The sequence below is a fragment of the Mchenga conophoros genome, linkage group LG12 (genome assembly GCF_057382185.1).
Source record: "Mchenga conophoros isolate Kocher_MC1m ecotype Shallow Benthic linkage group LG12, M_conophoros_male_GT1.1, whole genome shotgun sequence".
In the NCBI taxonomy this organism is placed as follows: domain Eukaryota; kingdom Metazoa; phylum Chordata; class Actinopteri; order Cichliformes; family Cichlidae; genus Mchenga; species Mchenga conophoros.
In genome coordinates, this window is record NC_140537.1 from 20,875,530 (window position 1) to 20,895,982 (window position 20,453).

Consider the following 20,453-nt stretch of genomic DNA (forward strand, 5'->3'; position numbering starts at 1 on the left):
ATGAACCATCTAAGTAGGACAATACAGTCAGAGCTTTGGAAACACTAAAGCTTTGAGATGAGAGCTTTGGAAACCTTGGTCTTGGCATCAATCTGAGCCCCTCTGTCCAGGAGGAGTCGGACCATGATCACGTTACCCCGTCTGGATGCAATGTGCAGAGGGGTGATACCGTTCTGTAGAACAGACACAGATGAGTTTAGACAAAAAACTAAAAGAACAGAGAGCAAGTCATGTGACTGACCTTCAGTGACAATTAGTTTTCCCCTACCTTTGGGGTGAAGTTGACATTGGCTCCTCTATTGAGCAGCAGTTGAGCTACGTTCAAGTTTTCATAGTGCGCAGCAATGTGGAGGGGTGTGAATCCAGTCTGCAGGGACACATAAGGTTAACACCATGCTACTTTCATTCCCTTTGCACTTATGAAACAAACAGCTAAAACACACCAATTACAGACATTCCTGTTCCATTCTGTACACACACACACCTTGCTTAGCACATCAGGATTGGGGTCGTTCTGCAGAAGCACTGCGGCTGTGCGTGTATCATCGTTACGTGCTGCAATGTGCAGCGCAGGGAGGCGGACCTTTCCTTTGGTGCCATAGTTGATGAGCAGGGCTACAACATTTTCATGCCCCTGCTGAAGAGCCACGGCGAGAGGAGTGAATCCATCCTGCAACACACCGGAGAGAACCAGAAGAGAGGTTGACTCATGGAAGGAAAATGAGAGCGATGTAAGGAGAGAGGCTAATGAGAACAAAAACGGAATGAAAACACAGCGGGTGTGGATCAGCAGAGATAGGACTGAGCAATTTGGGAGATAACTCTTCAAAAATGTCTCTCAGCTTAGTGGTACCTCAGTTGGAATGCTCTGATTGGCTCCATTCTCCAGAAGAAACTTCACAACCTCTAGATGGTTTTCTTGTGCAGCCATGTAGAGTGGAGTGAAACCCTTCTGTCTCAGAAAGACACAACAGGCACGCACACACCCACAACAGCAGCAGAGCAGACACACAAGCACAGCACCAGAGAGACAGTCACAGATGCACACACAGAGATGTAGACAGAGAGGGAACAGCAACACACAGAAATATTGGAACAGAGACACATGTTAACAGATGGAATTGCAATAGTTACTACAGTGGTTTCACAATAGTTAGCCTGAAGAGAAGCCTCTGTGGATTCAGTGACGACTGCTTTGAAAGGCAGCTCTGTCTCACCTGCGACTGAGCGTTGACATTGGCCCCATAGTTAACCAGCTCTTGGACCACCTGCTCCTGCCCTGCCAGGGCTGCGATGTGCAGGGCCGTGTTCCCTTTCTGGTAAAACACAGAAACATGAGAACACAAGCAAACATTTACATGAAATATTACAGGTGAATTCAAAGTGCAAAGTGTTTTTTTGTTTTTTTGAGAACTGGCAGCATTACAAGGTGTTAAGTTATCTGTATTGGTGTTGTTCCTGCATCATCACAATAATGTTGCATCAGCATTGCAACTGACCAGTCACGCTGTTGTGATGTCATAGCTTCGCAGTGTGTTAAAAAAAAAAAGCGAAGAAAAACATTTCTTTAATTTTTTTATAAAATTCTCTTCCAGAACAAATGGTAAGCATTTCAAGTGTTATCTTTATTACGTTGTACAACATAAAAAGAAGTATTATCAAGTCAGGTTTGCTGTTTACCAAATTTTGGTTACTAAGTTTGGTTTGCTCGTGATAGTATTTCATAGCATTAGCTAACTTCTTGGCTAATGCTAACTAAACTAATCAGACAGCGTTATTGGTTGGTTGGGTTGCAGTGTTGATCCTGGGCCAACGTTATGATGATGATGCAGGAATAACACAAACGCATGGATGTCAGCTTGTGCTCATTACGACTATAAAAGATCAGACATTAAAACATTTTTTGACAGGGGCAGCATGTTCCTGCAGTCCTAGCTGGTTCATCACCAACCTCACAGCAGCAAATGACTCAAGGAAGAGTCTTCTTGTCTCAAAACATTAGGCATGTTTCCGAGAAATGTATCTGATATTAAAGCATCTATGATTTTTTTCTTTTTTCCCCACAAGTGATTTTTACCTTCGTGGTGGTTTCCAGTACGATCCCATTATGGAGTAGCTCCAGCACCATTTTGACGTGGCCTTCTTTTGAGGCCAGATGAAGCCCATTGAGCCCATTCTGAATGAAAGGGAGAGAAGAGTAGACCTCACACTGAAGGGTCCTACACACACTAAGAGCAGTTTCCTCTAATGGAAAAAAATAAACCAAACAGACAGTATATATATATATACACACAAACACTTGAAGACCATGCCAACTGACACTGTTATCACAGTGACTGAATCACTCACAAACCATAGCATGCACATACTTACACTGGACACCATGCATGCGGTACTCTCAGAATCAGAGTGGCCATTAGCAAAAACACTGTCTACAGGGATGAAAATCAAGATGAAAAATCTTTCATTTGATTAATGATCATGAAAGGAGGAGGGTGACGGGAGGGAGATGGCAGGCCGCTGGTCTCGTGGCCGGGAAGAATACGAGCCGTGTGGGATAGGTCTGACCTCACACAGCCTTCCTTCAGCCGCACAGGACATGTGAGGTTGGACCTTTCCCACACCACTGATATTATTCCTCTGAGTGGAGAGACCACAGCACACCATCACTCTACTGCAGACAAAGGAGGGAAGAAAAGGGGGGAGGTAGGTAAAAAAGGTAAAAATAAAAATCAAGACAAAAAGGAGGCGAGTTAGAAAACAGTAGATAAACAGGCAAAGAGAGATGGCAGTGGAGGATCAGTTAGACTGAGAGGGACAGGGAGGGAAGAAAATATAGTGAGGGAGGGGCTGGAGTGAGGCAGCGTGCTGGCGAGTGAGCCATGGCAGAGGTATCCACACAAAGAAGGAACAGTTAAGCCTCCACCTGGCCAAATTCCCACCATACTGACTCAAACTGTCACACAACCACTGAGGTTTAAGGGACAATCTACAGCTTTTGCCAGATAGCCTGTCGCTCTGTGCGTGTTCCAGCAATGACAGCAATGGCAATACACATAATAATAATAATAGCTTACATTTGGTCGAAGCTATTGGTGTAAGCCATGTGAAGTAAAAGACTAGGTTTGCTTGGTTTTTATCCAAAAAACAATGTAAAACGGTTTAAAATAAGACACAAAGCAGACACCAGTTATTCCAATATGTCATGAATAAATTCCACATTTAGGGACCGTAACTGTAAGTGAAACACGAATGCTGTAGATTATCTCTGTAGGTAAAAACATTTGATGCCAAACAGTAAAAAGACAAAACAACTTCATGTTGAGTATCTACAACACAATGAAATGAAAGTGTGTCATTCAGGAAAACACATCTACCAAGGTATCGTAGTTTTTCTGCATGTACATAGTCACATTTTTAATCAGTGGGGTGTATCCCTTTGTCATTGTAGAGCCGTTTTCCAGTAATGGTCGGGACAGTGCCATTTTATACAAATAAACCTGTCATTATGTGGGGTCTGTTGCGGTGATGGTGAATAGGGCTCACAGAAATCCTGACAGGAGCATTACCGCCAAATAATTAGAAAGTGCTGAGGGCACCATACAGTAAGCGAATGGAAGGGAAACCATGACTAAGTTAGATTAATGAGCCATAGTATTCTCTCGTGCGCACATACAGGTTTTGGCCAAGTTTCTGTAGCCTGCGGGCCTCACTCCTAGCCCACTAACACTATCTCTTCCTGGACGCTGTCAGCATAAAGGAGGATGGAAATGGGGCGAAGGAAAAGCCCCTGCCCCATTTATTACCTCCTCTGGAGACCCTTTAAAACCCGACCTGTCACCTTCAGCCACTGATTAACAGTCTAACCGAGCGTACACATACAGTGCACTGGATGGCACACAAATTTAGTAGTCAGTTTAGAGACTTCATGCACACTGAACACAACACACATATGCAGTAAACATTGGTAACACAGAGAAAATCTGAGGAGAACATAATTGGGTTAGGGATTTTATTTTAAATGGCGCCACCTACTCGTTGTGTCTATCCCACTGTAACCTATAGGAGAAACTTAAAAGTACTGCAGGTACTACTCAGTGCAGAGCTACAAAAATACCTAATTTTATTTCATTTTTGGAGACACTGCTACTACACCATCCATTCACACTTTTTTATAGTGAGCAGTCCACCAATATCCTAAAAATTTAATTTAATGAGTTAGAAAGCAGATAGTGAGCCAGGAGACTAAAACCCTGGCAGGATTTGACTGTGGGCACATGAAAAGTAATAAATAAAGTTCGGTTTCTACTTTTGTGCACTACAGCACAATATGTTTAAAGACCAGGTTTGCTGATAAGCAAAATTACATAACGTGAATTAAGAACCAAGAAAACCACGTGCAGTCTGAATAAAAGTGACTGGCAGGTAGTTAGATATGCACGCCAGTCTAGATATTTAATCTGGTGAATGAGTTCTCTCACCTGATTGGCTGTATTTATATCAATGCCATTTTTGATGTGTTCCAAGGCCTTGTCCAGGTTGCCAGAACGGGCTGCTCGGAGAAAACTGTTGCCAGCATCTGCCTGCAACAGAAACAGGGAGAGAGGAGGAAAGAGGGGGATAAAGGGGTACAAGAGAAAGTGAGAGACGCATAAAAGTAGAGGACAAGAGAGGGAAAATGGAGAGAGAGAGAGACAGTGTTTGGTTATTTTTGGGGAAAATGCATTATAAGGACTGAGAGCGATAGCGTGATGGCAGTCGTCCATCAGTTTTCCTCTCATTTCACTCCTCCCTTGGGTATTTTGGACAGTGCAGTTTGAAAATCTACATCGTGAATCTACACATATGGGTGTGTTAGAGGGTTTGATGGGCATGTAGGCAAATGTATTAGAAAATATTGGCCACAAGTCTTTCTTTCACTCAGGTGATAAGGCAAGTGTGATGACACCAGTAGTCTGTGGTGTATTTGTGATGCCAGCAGATTGTTGGCTCTCTGTTGGGAGTGTGTGTGTGTGTGTGTGTGTGTGTGTGTGTGTGTGTGTGTGTGTGTGTGTGTGTGTGTGTGTGTGTGTGTGAATGAAAGAGACAAAGGTAAAAGGAGAAAGGACAGAGAGTGTGTGAGGCTTTGGTGAGCTCTGGCTCACAGGCCGGCACATGGCATGTTCTCTGTTTTTGTCTGTGTTGTTTTTTTCTGTGTCTGAGGGCTTCATGCCTCTTCCAGGCAGGAAGCCAGGCAGGGGTGCCGCTGAAACAGGATCACTCATGTGGCACGGGGGGGGGAAGCAAGGGAGAGGAACAGAAGCAGGAGCATGAGCGACCGAGGGAGAACCACAGGGAGAAAGTCGACTGCAGCAAAGCCCCACACCTTTTTATTTCATTTACATAATCTCCTCTCTTGGCTATCCCTTCCTTACATCCTCTTCCCATCTGAATGGACATCTCAACATGCTGGTCAGGAAGAATAAACAGCTGTTCACTGTATGCATTTGCATAAGCACAAATAATAAAGTTATTGACTGTACAAATCCCTCGTTTTTTGTTCCAAAAGAAAAACACCAAATGCTGCTGCGCACTACAAAAGATGGTTTCCTCAGTGCTTTATGCTGTGTTGACTATTGTAGTGACAGGGTTGTTGGTCCTCTTTTGACAGAGAGAGAGCAGGCCGGGGTATAAAAGAGAAAGGATCCACATGCCTGAAGTAGAGGCATAGCAACAAATGACACCACACACCCTCAGCATGACACCAATGGCACAGCGCTGCGCAAAGAGAGAGGTCACTTTAAAACAAAAAAGAAAAAAGAGGAGAAACGACAATGGAAGGGAAACAGAAAACCTTTAAAGGAAAAGCTGCTTCCAGCTGACTGTGGCAGCAAAACAACAGTCCCGAGTATCAGAGATTGAATCTACTCAGTGGCAAAGTTTCCACTTATCAGATGAACCTCGTGCAGCAAGCAGCACCCTGAGCGTGAAGTATTAAACACTGGGCTTCTGAGTACACCCACTCCTCCAGAGCCATTTGCTCTGGAGTTGCAGTACAACTTCTCATATACATGTGTGTTTTAAAAGGGAACGTGCCAGTTAGATAGTCCCACAATAAAAGAAAACAAATCATGGATGTACCAGAAAGCAAACTGACTTATAAATACATGATATCATATCTAGATCTTAATTCATGGCAGTTATATTTACTGAAAAAATATCAAAATGACATCAAAAAGCAATAAAAATAAACATAATACACTAATAATTAGGAATAAATCATTAGTTATACGTGACAGCTTTAATACTCACAGATCCTAAGTTAACTTGGTTCACCATCTTCCTGCTGAGTTACTCCAAGACTTTCTCATCCTCTTTCACTTTGAAGAAGATAACAACCCACAAACCCCTCCCTCTACACAGCTGCGATCAGACTGACCTCCACATACAAACACCTGTCACTGGAGTTCTGATCACCACACTCTAAACACACGTGCATACCTCCCTTTATTCATTTCATTAATGTAATTCAAATAGAGGTTGTACGTTTAATAATTGCCCATATCTCATTTAGTTAAACTTGCGCATGTCTATGCAACAGCTAAATATAAATATCAGACGGCACAAAATTTACATAATGTAACAGAGTGCATGTGAGGTTTCTGTTGCATGCGAGGTTTGCAGACCATGGTGACACACAGAGACACTCTCATCAAAGTAAAGGCAAATACAGCTGATGCAAACACACACCCAACACAATATACATGGTCTCACAGCAAATGGTAACACCATAGTGACCCCGGCTGAGGCCCCTCTACAGTTGTCCAACCCATCTGCCACCCACCCCATTGCTTCTCTTTAAGGTGAGGCTTTCCTAGTCCTGCAGGCTCACATGTGTCTGTATGTTTCTCTAACTATCTGCTTGCGTCAAGAAGTGAGTGTGTGGTATGCTAAGATAAAGATGCAGGGTAACCGCACCCATCTGCCAAACTCAGAGACAAGCAGGTACAGAGCTCATACACAGAGCAGAGAAAACACATGCAGTCTAAAAGCTGCTGTGTGGTTTTTCTCGTGTTGCACTCTGCTGGATCGTGTTACGAGTTAGATGAATGAATCCCTCCACGATTATTCCCAAAGAGAATGGACGAGCTTACGACTCCTGGGCTGCGCAGAAATGAGCAGACACATTAATCATACTGCTTGAAGCAAACGACGCAGACAATAACCTGTTCAGAAGCTCCACGGTTAACATTAGCAGTATCAACGCACGGTGTCATGCAGTGTGCATGCAGCTGTCCTCGGGCTGAGACAGTGCAAGGCTCGTTATAATGAAGCTCAAAATTACCAAGTAAAATTATTCCCCTATCATCACTCATCACAGAAAATCCTCTACCCTGAGCTCCCCTACTCGCCCTGCCCCTATCTCAGCTTTTCTTTCCTGTTGCTTTCTTTCCCTCCTCTACCCCCTGCTCCTTACCCGTCTATCCCCCCCCACCTTCGCTTGCCTCCTCTGCTGGTTTTGCAGCAGACAGGATGACATCATCCCCTCGCCAGTGGACTGCAGTGTTCAAAGACTCAAAGTGTGCATATGTGCTTGTATGCACGTGTCGGATATTAATTTCTTATCCCATTGACTGAGGCCCTAAAACTCACCTGAACATTCATTATTTTCTTTTTGCAGCTATTTCACATTAAAGGGTTTTTATGACCAGTCTGGATGAAGTCAGACTGAATGGGGAAGTAAAAACAATGCAAGGCATGAATGGGAAGTCTGCCTGCTGGAGAGTACCAGATACTTCTAATAGAAATCTAACAGCATAATTCAGGAAAACAGCCATTGTGACCCCTTAAAGGTTAGTCTGTATCTGCCAAAAACTTTTATTGCACCCTTTTTTTCTTTTTGATGCCTTTAGTGGTGGATCTTATTTATTTTAGGAATCACTGATTCTAGACTGGTTAGCCCGAGTCTGGCCTAGTCTCAATGCTGCGCAAAAAAAAAAGAAAGAACTCAAAATATTTTACGAGTACAATCAACAGACAAATCCTGAATCTCTTCCACAGGATGTCAACAAAATAATCAGACTTATAACCAGTTTCAGAAAATCTCAATATTTCTATCAAAATTAGCACAAAATCTACAAAACAGACACAGTCCCCTTCCTCTCAAACACGCTAACACACGCATACACACACTTACACACAGGTATGCAAACAGCACAGTATGAATCTGCAGACACAGCACCAGGTGCAAATCATAAATATTTTAAGTGCCACCACAGCTATTTGTGCTACCAGCAGAAAGGTGCCTGCGTATGTTCAGTGTGTCACAAGTACTGCTTTTCTTGCAATAATAATTTCCTGAACTTTAAACAACATGAACTGTGTAAGCACACCAAACTCTAGATGATGTCTAGTGTTTTTCCCTTCCTAAACTCAGTGCCTCGATGTGTTTGGGCTAACACTGGAATCTGGGAGTTTCTGTACATTTTCAGGGGACACTGAAAAACATATGGAAATTCCAAGCAAAATGCTTAAACAGCAATTTCAACAGTATTTTCTGCTGACTTGCATTTGCTCAGAAAATCTTTTTTTTTCCCCCTCTGTCCCTTTTTCTGTGCTCTCCCTCTTTGCTTTTAGATCTCAGGCTGCCTGGAGTGCTTGAGCAGGCAGCAGGTTGTTTCTGTCTGAAGAGATGTAGCAAGTGCAGAGTCTGTCAGATGGAGACCCTCAGGACTGCTGGGTTCTGGACACATTAACAGGAAACGAATGAGAGGGGCACAACTGGGATGAAGCTGTTACATTCCCCAACTCAGCTCTGTCAGTCTGCATGTAAATGTGCCCCCCTGTCCAATCATTTGTCTCTCTGCGGATATTCCTTGTATGTGACAAAGCGTATTGTCCCATTTTTACTATTTACTTTCTCACACTCCGAGCCCCCCCTCCCACTCCACAGCCCACTGTTTGTCCCTGCCAAACTCGATGATTGTCTCTTTATATTTGGGCCTGCTGAAGCCTCTGCATTTGTAGATGAGATTGTCATGGTTATTATTGCCATGGTTATTGTGATGTTTTTGACAGAGGACAAAGGGAGTGAAAGCCATAGGATGACGATAGGTTTTGCAACTGATTGCAAACACACACTCTCACACACACACACACACACACACACACACACACACACACACACACACACACACACACACACACACACACATATATATATTATATCTATATCTATATTTATTTATTTTTAAATCTACCACTGTAGAACTGCCTTTGTATAAATCTTTGTTGTACACTGAGTATTGCTTCAGTATTGCAGCTTAATCAATCGCTACAGAAACCCAGTAAACCTCATGTTGTAGGTTTTTTGTTTTGTTTTTTTTGCTGGGCTTTTACACTTTTTTTTTTATTACATTTACATTACAACTCCTAATTTTTTTTAACTGGAAACATTGTATTTTTCTTTCTTGACCACATTTATATGACTGTAATAGTAACTACTGCCTTTTCCCTGAATTTACCTATAAAATATGCAATAATTTTATATGGACTTCATGTTTTTCTCATAAATTAAACTACTGATGCGCAAAACCACACATTTTTTACATCTTAACCAGCTGCTGCATTAAAATGCTTTCTAGATGTTAAAAGTAGCAGTTAGAGATAGCAAGAAATGGGTCTTCTTCATAATTCATTTTTAAAAATATAGAGTACTTTTAGCTAAGTAAAATATCAAACTTGTAAGTAAACATAGCCTTACCCCTAATGATATATTATATTATATTATATTATATTATATTATATTATATTATATTATAAAGAAAAATAAAGTGACTTTTGGAATATAATCAAATAGTTTTCTAACTAAAACACGTCAGTTAAAATTCATCTATGTTTGCTCCCTTATTGCCAAGACTCCACAAATTTTATATTCAGATCAGGGTCTCTTTTCATCATTGATGAAGACTTGGATCTCAGAGAGGATAAAAGCCCAACTTTACTTTATATATTTACCCTTTATTAGTTACTTTTTCTATTTGGCAATTCACTTTGGCATGGTCTAATTGTACAGACACTAATAGAAGTGGAAAAAAAAAACCTCCAGACAGTGGATGGTTCTGAGAAGTTTAACCTTCACTGATTGCATGGTGATTATATCTGTAGTTCATCCTCACGCCAATAAACTACACATAGAAGCTGCATCGTCAAGAGTAAACTCTTACAATCACTTCTTCTTTTACTGCAGATAAACTCCAGGAAACACAAAAAAAGCACACGAACTCAAGTAGTAAGGCCTTGTGAGTCTGTGCCCTGTGTTGCCATTACCTGCACTGGGTGAGCACATGAAAGCCACACTTAAAGCTCTCATTAACCGACCCTCTAATCAGTTTTACCGACCTCTGGTTTACTTACCGCAGCTAATCCTGGTACAATCTGAACATCAAACAGACAAATTAAGTCAAAAACAAGATTAAGGTTGGAAACAGAACATGACACACACCCACATGTATACGCACTTACACTAATCTTGGGTGCACATGCATGACAATTTTCAAAGATACTCCCAAGCAACCAAACTCACTCCCACGTCTAAATAGGCTGTTTTTCTAGCACTCAATCACCTCTATAGATGTTTGATTAAAACCGCATGAAGCTGGTGTGTAGTCCATAAAGAACAGATCAGATTCTCAATGAGCAGAATCAATGTTTACTCCTCCAGGACTTGTGTTACTTTTTCTCTTCTTAAAAACAAGGCCCTGTTCAGGACTGAAAAGGAGAGGCAGTGAAAGCAGCGCTGAAGACAACGCTCCCAAACAGTTAATGTGGACAGACAGAGAATAAGAATGGCACTTTGCAAACAGACAGCCAACAGAAAGAGCCGTGTGCTGAATAAAATGAGCTGAAACAAATACCAATACATCAATATTCATGTGTGAGATAAAGAAAATATGAAAGGAAAGGATTTAAAACAGGGAGCAAAGCCAGCGAGAAAAAGGTACTGGACCATCACAGTGTGATGTAGAAAGGTTAAGAGAGGGAACGCTGGCAGGTGCATTACAGCTGAGAAAATGCAATGATTTTACAGTGGAGCAAAATGCTATTAAAAAAGACAGCAGAACGAGTATTAGAGAGACATACAGTCATATGAAGAGACAGGAATAGTTACAGGACAAGAGATACAGTACGAGTGCAGCAAGAAGAAGGTGAGACAGAGAACAGCAGAGTCTGTGTACTCACTCCAAAAGTGACGCTCTTGACTGGCATGCCTGTTGGCCCTCCACTCTCTCTTTCTTACGTTTTCTGTTTCTCTCAAACACACAGCTGTCTTTTCTGTTGCCCCCTGCAAGTGCTGCGGTACAGGGCACGTAGACCCCCATCCAACGTAAACACGAAAACCACTCACACACACATATACACACGCCCAGACACACACACTTGAGTAAGCATGGTGGGTGGAGATATTGGGTAGGGTGGGGGTTGAGGGGATGGGGGGCCCAGGGGTTTATCTCTGGAGGAATGCTGCCTGTATCTAAGGACACACATTTCACACGCAGCCGAAAACAAATGGGCACCCCCACACTCTGCCCGTGGATTTCCTGCCTCCATCCGTGTTCCTTCTCGGCTCCATTTCCACTCATAGTTTGAACTATCCTTACTTTTCTCATGTACCCCAACCGTTTCGTGCCCTTTTTCGGTCTTCCATCACACTCTGCTCTGCTGTCCACCTCTTCTGTCCCCTCCACCTTTCACATTTGTTGCACCCCGACACTCTGTGTCACCCCAACTTTATCCCTCCTTTCTCCTGTCCCTGCTTGCCCGCATGTCACGCCCATCGCTGTGTCTCCTGTATGTTTTGTGACAGCCAGACAATCAATTTTTTTCTAAGACCAGGCAGAATACCAGAATAGTGCGGAGTTACTGTGGCGAATGGGTGTGTTTTTTCCGAGTGGGTCCGTTTCAGTCTGCGAGGTGACTTACAGTGACAAAGCGCCCGGTGGGGGGGTTGCTGCCACCGCCCAGTGACAATGGGGCCAGACACATGGGGTGGAGGGGTGGGGGGGAGCACGGAGGGGCCAGGCTCTCAAAAGGCCCTGCCTCTTTTAATAAAGCGTCCGTCATTCCTCGCTTGAAAGGACCTCCTTTTCTCTCCCTCTCCCCTCCTCTCTCCCTCTCCTGGCTAAATGCTGGGAAAAGCACATCGCTGCCAAAACCATGCAGAGAGATAAATGCTAGTAGGAGAGATGAAGGAGGGGGCATGGCAGAAAGGAGGCTATACACTACTCAGTACCACTGGACCGTGACCTGGGCAAAAACATCACGTGGGACGTCTGTGCTGTCCACAGAATTGAGTTTGGACAGTGACGAGAGCTCCAGTGAAAAAGAATGTTGAGGCAGTGGACAACGAGTACTAATGCCCATGAAGACATGACAAATTATCCCATGCTTCTCCAAGAAGCGTACTAACATCAGCCTACTCTTGCCAAGCCAGCAGAGAGTAACGCAAATTATATGAGGGGAAGAATGATAACCTCTCAGATCCTTGTTGATAAGACTTTTTCCCCAAAGGTGTGGCAGAATTAAGTGAGTGATGAGACCCACCTGAGTTTTTCTCAGCAGGTGCAGTCAGCTTAAAAGTGTCATTGTTACTCATGACACAGTAAGACAATCAAGTAGTCAATAGTTTATGAGGTATTATAGTAGGATTTTTGATTATGGTGCTTTGCAGGCTTTCCTGCAAGACTTTTCTTCCTTTTTAAGTCAACTGTGTGACAGATGTTGTGGGTCAGAACTCACCTGTTCTGCTTACCGGTACTAACCATACAGCTTAAATCTGTAAGAGCACTCTTGCAGGTGGCCTCATAGCGAACTAGTGGCCGACCAACTTTTCTTGTCCCTTCAGCCAGCTGCCCATTTATCAGGGTTTGATTGGCCAGTCATCATCCATGCGGCAAACATGGCCCATCCAATATAGGTGATTTCCAAACAATTTGATCTTTATGTCCTCTACGCTGGCATTTTCTAGGACTTCCTTATTTTAGACAAAATGATCCCATTTGATTCGTCACATAGACCTCAACCTTTAAAAGCTAATAACACAAGAAGGATTCAACAAGGATAAATATATGTAAAGCATTGCTGTGCTTTATTTCTAATGCAGGTGAGAGTTTTTAAAGCTGTGTTATCAATCATTTAGTCCCCATCTAGGCTGTAACTCTTACACCCTTGCACAAAGATGTATTCTTATTTATTCTCTTAAAGAGACAGAGATCTAACTGAGAGTGATTTCAGGTCATTGTCGAGCTCAGGCCACACTGCTGTTTTGTAACAGGGTTGATTTAAGTTGGAGACAGACATGCCCTCTGCACCCTGTGTCACGCTCCTCTTGTTTGCAGGATAAAGGGTTGCGACTGTCCACGTGTGGTGCTTGTGGTGGTTTATTGCCCGTGTCCTGATGCTTCAGAGAACAGTGATCAGAGAGAAAAAAAACTGTAAAGAAAAAAAGCCACACACTGTAGTCTGTACCTATTCTCACTATTTCACATCACAGACCTAAAGTTAGCATTTTAGGATCAAACATATGAAGTAGCAATAGCAGTAGGAACTATACTGGTGGAAACCGGAGAGGATTCATTTGGAAAAAAAGAAGAAAAAAAAATCTTTAAGTAAAAATAACAAAATGCATTCTCTGAAGGCAACATTTTCAAAGCAGAAAACACGTGCATTATCAGTCATAATGACAAAACTCTATACCATATTCTCTTTGAATTCCAACATAATGCTATTTCTATGTAAGGTTGCACAGGTTCAGAATGCTGTAATGCCCCTCTAGTGGCAGCACAATGCTCTGCAGCTTTGGCCAGTAGCAGCTTCATATCAGGGATGGGGTGGGTTGGGCTGATACTGCAGCCTTGGCAAAAACCTTACAGTCTCTCTCTCTCATACACATCCACAAGTACACACACAAAACACACACATTCAGTGGCTTATCCTGTACTTCAGCACTTCCACACATTAAGCTTGCCTGGCTTCTGAACTGAGAAAAGAGCTATTTAATTCAGCATAGGTAGCTCACGCTCTTAATACATACATAGTCAGGCGTACGGTCACCTGAACAAACGCACATGCGCCTCAATGTGACAAAGCCAGACTGACCTGTGGAAGACAAAAAACAGGAAGTTAGAAATACTCGAGGAAGGATAGCAGAAAAGATGAAAGCAATAGAGAAGAATGACAGCCGCAATATGTCAGCACAGGACCGGGCTCCTATTAATCTTCATAAGTGGACAAGTAGAGTCAGGAAATACAGAGGGAGGATGTGCACGAGGCGAGAGAAAGAGAATCACTGTGGAGAGAATATATGTCTTCACAACTCTCCATGTCTCCCTCTCTTGTTTTGTATGTACGCAGTGCCGGAGCTCTTGCTGAGAAAATAAAGCATCTTGACCATCACTCACTACTGGGTTTGAGTCAGCCTCAGACAGAATCCGAGCAGCCAGACCATAATTCAATCAGTCTGATTAATAGACATAGAGGTGAAGTGGCCTGAGTTTTTAAACTCTATTCAGAACTAATGTACTGTCCTGAAACTACAAGATATGAACCCCACCAGGACGACGAGTTCACCTTCCAATGCTGATTTAACTCAATTTAAGTTGGGCATAATGCAATAAGATTGTAAGACCCTGAAGAATATAAACTCCATTGTTCCTCTGAGAAAGAGAAGCAGAGCAAGAAGTAAAACACTACATAACATTTTATTGTTACTTAGCTTCTGTCTTTAATGTCTAATTATTTTAGAGCTTTCTTGATGAAGGTTACAATGTGACAATAAGAGTTTCATTTTTCTTTTATGTAGGCAAACTAAACTAAAGCCATTTTTAAAATAATAAAAACAATAATAAGAGGGCAATTTCTTGTTATTAATCAGCTAACTCATACAAAGACATAAATACCGTTCAAATCAGCAGGTTACTTTTCGGAAATTTATCTTTAACAAACTTTGTATATTGTTTATGTGGTAACTGCATAGTTACTACACTGTTGTGACAGCTACCTAGCTAGATTGTTACTGCAATATCTTCTTCTGTTTTCCATTTAATTTCCTGGTATGTCAGATGGTTACATAACAAAAGGACCAAACTCAGCCAAATGAGTTCAGTTAATGTATGACTGAAAAAAGTAGAATTACAAAATAATTTATTAATACACTTTAAAAAGGATTATATGCAAATGGAGGCACACAGTGACTGCCCGTGTCTTTCTGCACTGGGGTATGTTTTAAACCGGTCTAGGTCTTGTAGCATGTCATTAACATTTGTACAGGGACAGTGACATTTCCAAACATTCGTTTTCGGTTTGCCTTGCACCATCAGTCCCATTCCTCACCCCAGAGAGAGGAAGCAGCAAAGAATCCAAAGATGAAAGAGGAGACGAGTGGAAAGAGCAAGAGGTGCGCAACAAAGCGGAAACAAAGGGGTCCGGTGATAAATAAACACGCCTTGGGAGCGTCAGTGAGTCTGTGCTGCAGTGGATTTGTGCACAACATCTTCATTTGTTGCACAGTCTTGTTGACAGTATGACAGCATAATCTGCATTGCTTTGCTGAGTCAGACACCCACAACTCTATATGCATAAACTTCCTGTGTTATTGAAACTAAACTGGTGGAGCGACTGCCAACAGCAGTAAATGACCCATTCATACCCAAATACACAGGCTGCTCTTGATTAAAAAATGAATACATATTTGATGTGTCTATCATGTCGTTTTCCACTTCAGCATTTAATATCTTGCCTCTGGGGACAGATGTTGCAATTAAGGGAGACGCTCTTATCAATCAGTGCAAGTGGAGTCCAAAGAAGTCTTTTAAAGCTGGAGTCAATCACTCAGCTGCCTCTACTCAACAACTTTAGCACTGCCTTACATTTACAGATCCAAACACTCACACACTCATAGAAATACCTGCATCAATTAACACCACACACACACACACACACACACACACACACACACACACACACACACACTTTCACCCACAGCGCATTACATGCAGGTGCACACACCCTTTTCATTCAGCACACACACATACCCCAATCAACCACAACATTAAAACCACCACCTGCCTAATATTGTGTCAGCCCCCATCATACTGCCAAAACGGGTCCACAGGACCTCTGGGGGTGTCTGCTGTGCCAGGCACTGGGATGTTGGCAGCTGATCATTTGGATCCTGTGGGTTATGGGTTGTGGCCTTTTTGTATTCGGCTTGTTCTGACGTTCCTGGGGATAATTAGTTGGATTAGGATCTCGGAAGCTTGAAGCTAGGTCAATACTTGGGGTTCTCGGTCCTAACTTTAATTCCTGTTCATTTTTAGGCTGCGGCAGAGGTCAGCGTTCTGCTGGGAAATGCTGCTGCCATTGCCATATGGGCTCTGCTTGGTACAAGTGGACAGTTGGTGGCATATATTTAAGTAAGATCTGCATAAAAGCAAAAGGAGACGCATTTTCCCGAAACTGAAGTATTGATATTTCTTTCTCCTGTCAGTAGCTTTAATGTTGTGGCTGAGGGGTGTACGTAGCTCACAGCAACCTTCCATAATGCAAGCATTCAATTCGGGCAGCGGTATACTCAAACTGAACAATGTCGTGCAACGTATCATCAAACAATGTTTGTAGGGAAGTTTAGATGTTTATATATTTTCTTACAACATTTGGGGGTGTTGAGAGATGCTGGTAATTAAAGTAGGGTGAGTGCATTTAAACCTGGATGTACAATCAAATGTGGCAGATATGCAACTCTGCCCAAACCATTAGGGGCCCAAGGCAGACACAAATTTCCATCAAGCTCGTTTTGCCTTTTTCTGAAGAACCAGGTTGAGGTGGCCATAAACATCAGAAATGAGTCAGAAATCAGAACTTCAGAACTTGTACTTATAAACAACTTTATTCTGAAATTTAAACCAGATATCTGTAAGTCAAATCACTTTTTTTTGGCTCTTTAATTTGAACTTCTGGTAGAGTTGGCCTAAACTAAAATACAGGAAGAGACTGTTTTACAATAACGGGAACTGATTTAATGACACAATCTACTGTGTTTATTAAGATATTTTTATGGTGATGAATGAATGAAAATAAAATGCTGCATAACAAAATGCACTTAGAGTGTCTGAATTTGTTTGAGCATCTTATTTACTTCCTTGTGATTAAAAGCTGTCGAGGTATAGCTATAGCCTGTTTTACCTGTTTGTAAATTCAAATGAAACCATATGAAAATGACTGAATATCACTGGTGTAGAGAGCAGAGAGACTGGATTTCCTCCCCTGGTCTGCGCTGAACATTCACGGGGTTCACATGAAAATGTCAAACAGGGAGATTCTGTCTGTGAAACACTGAGGCGATGTATCCTGGCCATTGTTAACGTATATATATGTATTTCACTTTTTCACTTTTTATTTCAGTCTTTCTCTGCTGGAACTATTTTTAGGCAGGTCACCAGGTCTTCATCACTGATAATGCAGACAGTGTGGAAGTAAGAATATGGGTACATGTTGAGGACGGGGAAGCCCACCATTACACCTCCTGTGTATAAAAGCATAAAGTATCTAACAAACTGTTGAATTCAGAGGGCTTTCAGCGGGCATTTTCTTTTTGGAGTATACTTCCACCTTTAACCATGCACTCTGCACATTCATCTTAAACACATGCACATGCACGCATGCATGCACATTAATTGTTGCTCACATTCTCTTTCTCACTGTCTTTTTGTCAGGTAAGGATACATATAAATAGTGGTGATGATATCTAAGATGCCTTTGGGTTTAAATGGACACAAACAAAAACAAATAGTGCAGTTGGAAAGTCCAACCAATGTAAAAAAAAAAAAGTATATAAAAGAAGTAGTGGGTAAAGGTATTTGAGTTATGGAAGTCATCATTTGAAGGCAAATAATCCCATAAACAGAGGAGTGTAATATTGTGGGGTTAAGCTAAAAAAAGAAGTTTTAAAAAACGTGTGAGCAGAAAGAGACATCTGGTCCTGGCTTCATTAAATCTTTAAAAGTTCAGCCTTAAGGTTATCATGTCAGAAATGTATGTTTACACTTACGTAGAATGGAAACAACATTTTGATTTATAAAAGATTGGATGAGGGACATACATATTCAGTGACCTAGCTTAGTATGGCTCCACTGAAATCATTCTTTACAGGCCAGATTGTTCCCGTGAGGGATCTCACTATAGCAAAAAGCCAGAAATGATCAGTTCCTAATGGGTCAGCAAGACGAGGAGAGTCCTGCTCTCCTGTCTCCTCTTTAACGTTGGGCTGAGGCCAACTGAGACATTACACAACTTCTGCAGTCTGGCACAAAAGCAGTAAACCTTTAATCTGAATTCTGTGAAGCTGGTATCAGTAACCCTGGGACAAAAACCAGAGTTACAATATTTGAATGCGCCATGGCCTTTCACATGTAAATTACACTCTGCCCCCCTAGCCGAAACAAATTACAGCCAACTGCTGGTGGCTGGATATGAATGGGCTTCCTAATGTAGTCTACATCTACAGTGGGCCAGGGAGCAGCTGGAAAAAAGAAACTGAGACGGAGGAGAATTTATGTGACAGAGCAGGGTGTGATAGTTTGCTTTATTTCATATTAAATCTACAATGCAGCCGTACTGTGACGAATGGGGCTTGGCTCTCTGAGCATCTGTCTCCAAGGACTCACTGAGGGGTAATTAGAGCTGTGGGATGATAAGGGATATTCTCCAGCCCGGCCCAGCCCAGCCCTATCAATGGTGGCACAAGGGTTGGGGCTTTACACAAATCTGTGTACAGGAGGGGGCAGGGTAGGGTGGAGCACTGGATGAAGGGCTGGATTTTTTGTAAATTACATCAGCTCAGGGTAAGAGTCATGGTTTGTGGGACCTGTCTGAGTTTTATATCACCAAGCCAATCTGCATGATGCTGCTTAATGCTTTTGGACTTATTTGGGGTGACAGCTATGAACAAAACTAGCTGGAGTGAGCTTGCAGCAATATACAATGTAGGTTCATTCATTTTTGTAGCTTTGGTTCTACTGATTAAACATGTGCTAAAACTAGGTCTGACCAGGTCATAAAACAAAGTTACTATGATTTCAATATATGACACACGTCCAGTTCACTGCTAATTGTGAAGTATTTGCATAAAAGAAGCAGTTATTCAGGTTCACCCAGAATGTAAAAAGTCTTTACATTTCATTGGCTGGTTGTTCAGTTGCAAGAATTATTTTTACACACCAGCAAAGCTTTACAAAAACAAAACTGGGGGGAAAAAAGAAGCTGCTTGTAGCCAAACTGTGAGAAAGACTTTATGTCATGTTTAGCACTAAACAAGTTAACCTATTGTAGCTGTGAGTCTGATTCTGAATTCTGATTTCTCTTCTTTGCATTTATGTTTAAGACAGTTTTTCAAATGTCCTCCAAACGAGACTCAGACCGATGTTATAAGGCCCAACATAACAGCAGAAATGTGTTTACAGTTTGGCCTTTTTTTACAGGCTTAAAATTCGTTCTTAAAGTGTGCAATAATAGATGAGTGGCTGTTCTGACAAACACGCAGATGCTAGCAAAGATGACTGAAGCTGTGAGGCTTCTGATAGGCTTCTTCACTAACTATGGAATCGCTGAACTGGACCTTTTCAAGGTTTTGGTGTCTTTTAGTGCCTTTTGATGCAATGACCTGGCCAGATTTATTGTTTGCTATATCTTTAATTGCACATGAGTGCTCCACTTTTGGCTAGTGAAATTTTATTATTATATTTGGATGTTTATTTGTATATATTTTTGTCTGTGTGATGATCATCACATGCAGTTACAAGATCTATATGGATGCAAATCGCTAATAAAGCTTTATGTGTTAGCTTGCCAGAATTCCTGACTCCTAAAAATCATCATAGCAGTGGCCAAGATGCAAAAATGAGTTTTTTCTATTGGACTTTTATGTATATTGTCTATGATTAAAACAAACTAATTGTTTAGAACCTGAATAATCAAAATCCTCACATTTGTTGCTTTGTTAGATTTTGTCAGTTTTATTACATTTTCAGACCTACAGTGTTAGAGACTGATAAGTGGGAAGCAGACATCTTTTTGCAGGAGCTTGGTTTATGCCACTACTGCTTTCCTCTGCTGCAATAGCTAAGGGCACGTGAGAAGACTTTTACTCAGGTAACAGGTGCTTAAATGTTCATGCTTACAGCCAGCAATCACACTAACCCTTCCCAAAAAGACTTAGGAACTCTTTATTGTACAACCCACTTGATGATTATTATGTTTACGTAAGCCATCAGGGTTTTTCCAAAGTGGTAATATTTATAACCAGATAAACGCAACGCTATATGGACAATGACTACAAACCTAACAATATATTTCTAGCTGTGACAGAGAGAAATAAATAAATAAAATATCAGCTTTCACACATTCAAACAAAAGATAAA

At 41.8% G+C, this 20,453-nt stretch overlaps 1 protein-coding gene across 16 annotated transcripts in view; it reads right to left on the reverse strand.

The window, feature by feature from the left end:
• ank1a (ankyrin 1, erythrocytic a) overlaps positions 1-20,453 on the reverse strand; it is an 87,478-nt gene that overhangs the window by 32,244 nt on the left and 34,781 nt on the right. For 13 of the 16 annotated variants that reach the window (XM_085294425.1, XM_085294420.1, XM_085294418.1 and 10 more), the window contains 7 exons: positions 4,482-4,583; positions 2,078-2,176; positions 1,218-1,316; positions 854-952; positions 485-670; positions 269-367; positions 75-173 (listed from right to left, as the gene is read on the reverse strand). In XM_085294425.1, the coding sequence (XP_085150551.1) occupies positions 75-173; positions 269-367; positions 485-670; positions 854-952; positions 1,218-1,316; positions 2,078-2,176; positions 4,482-4,583 (783 nt within the window). Of the gene's footprint in view, positions 1-74; positions 174-268; positions 368-484; positions 671-853; positions 953-1,217; positions 1,317-2,077; positions 2,177-4,481; positions 4,584-10,604; positions 11,147-11,220; positions 11,996-20,453 lie in introns of those variants that run through there. The other 3 variants (XM_085294430.1, XM_085294428.1, XM_085294424.1) reach the window with 3 other exon arrangements.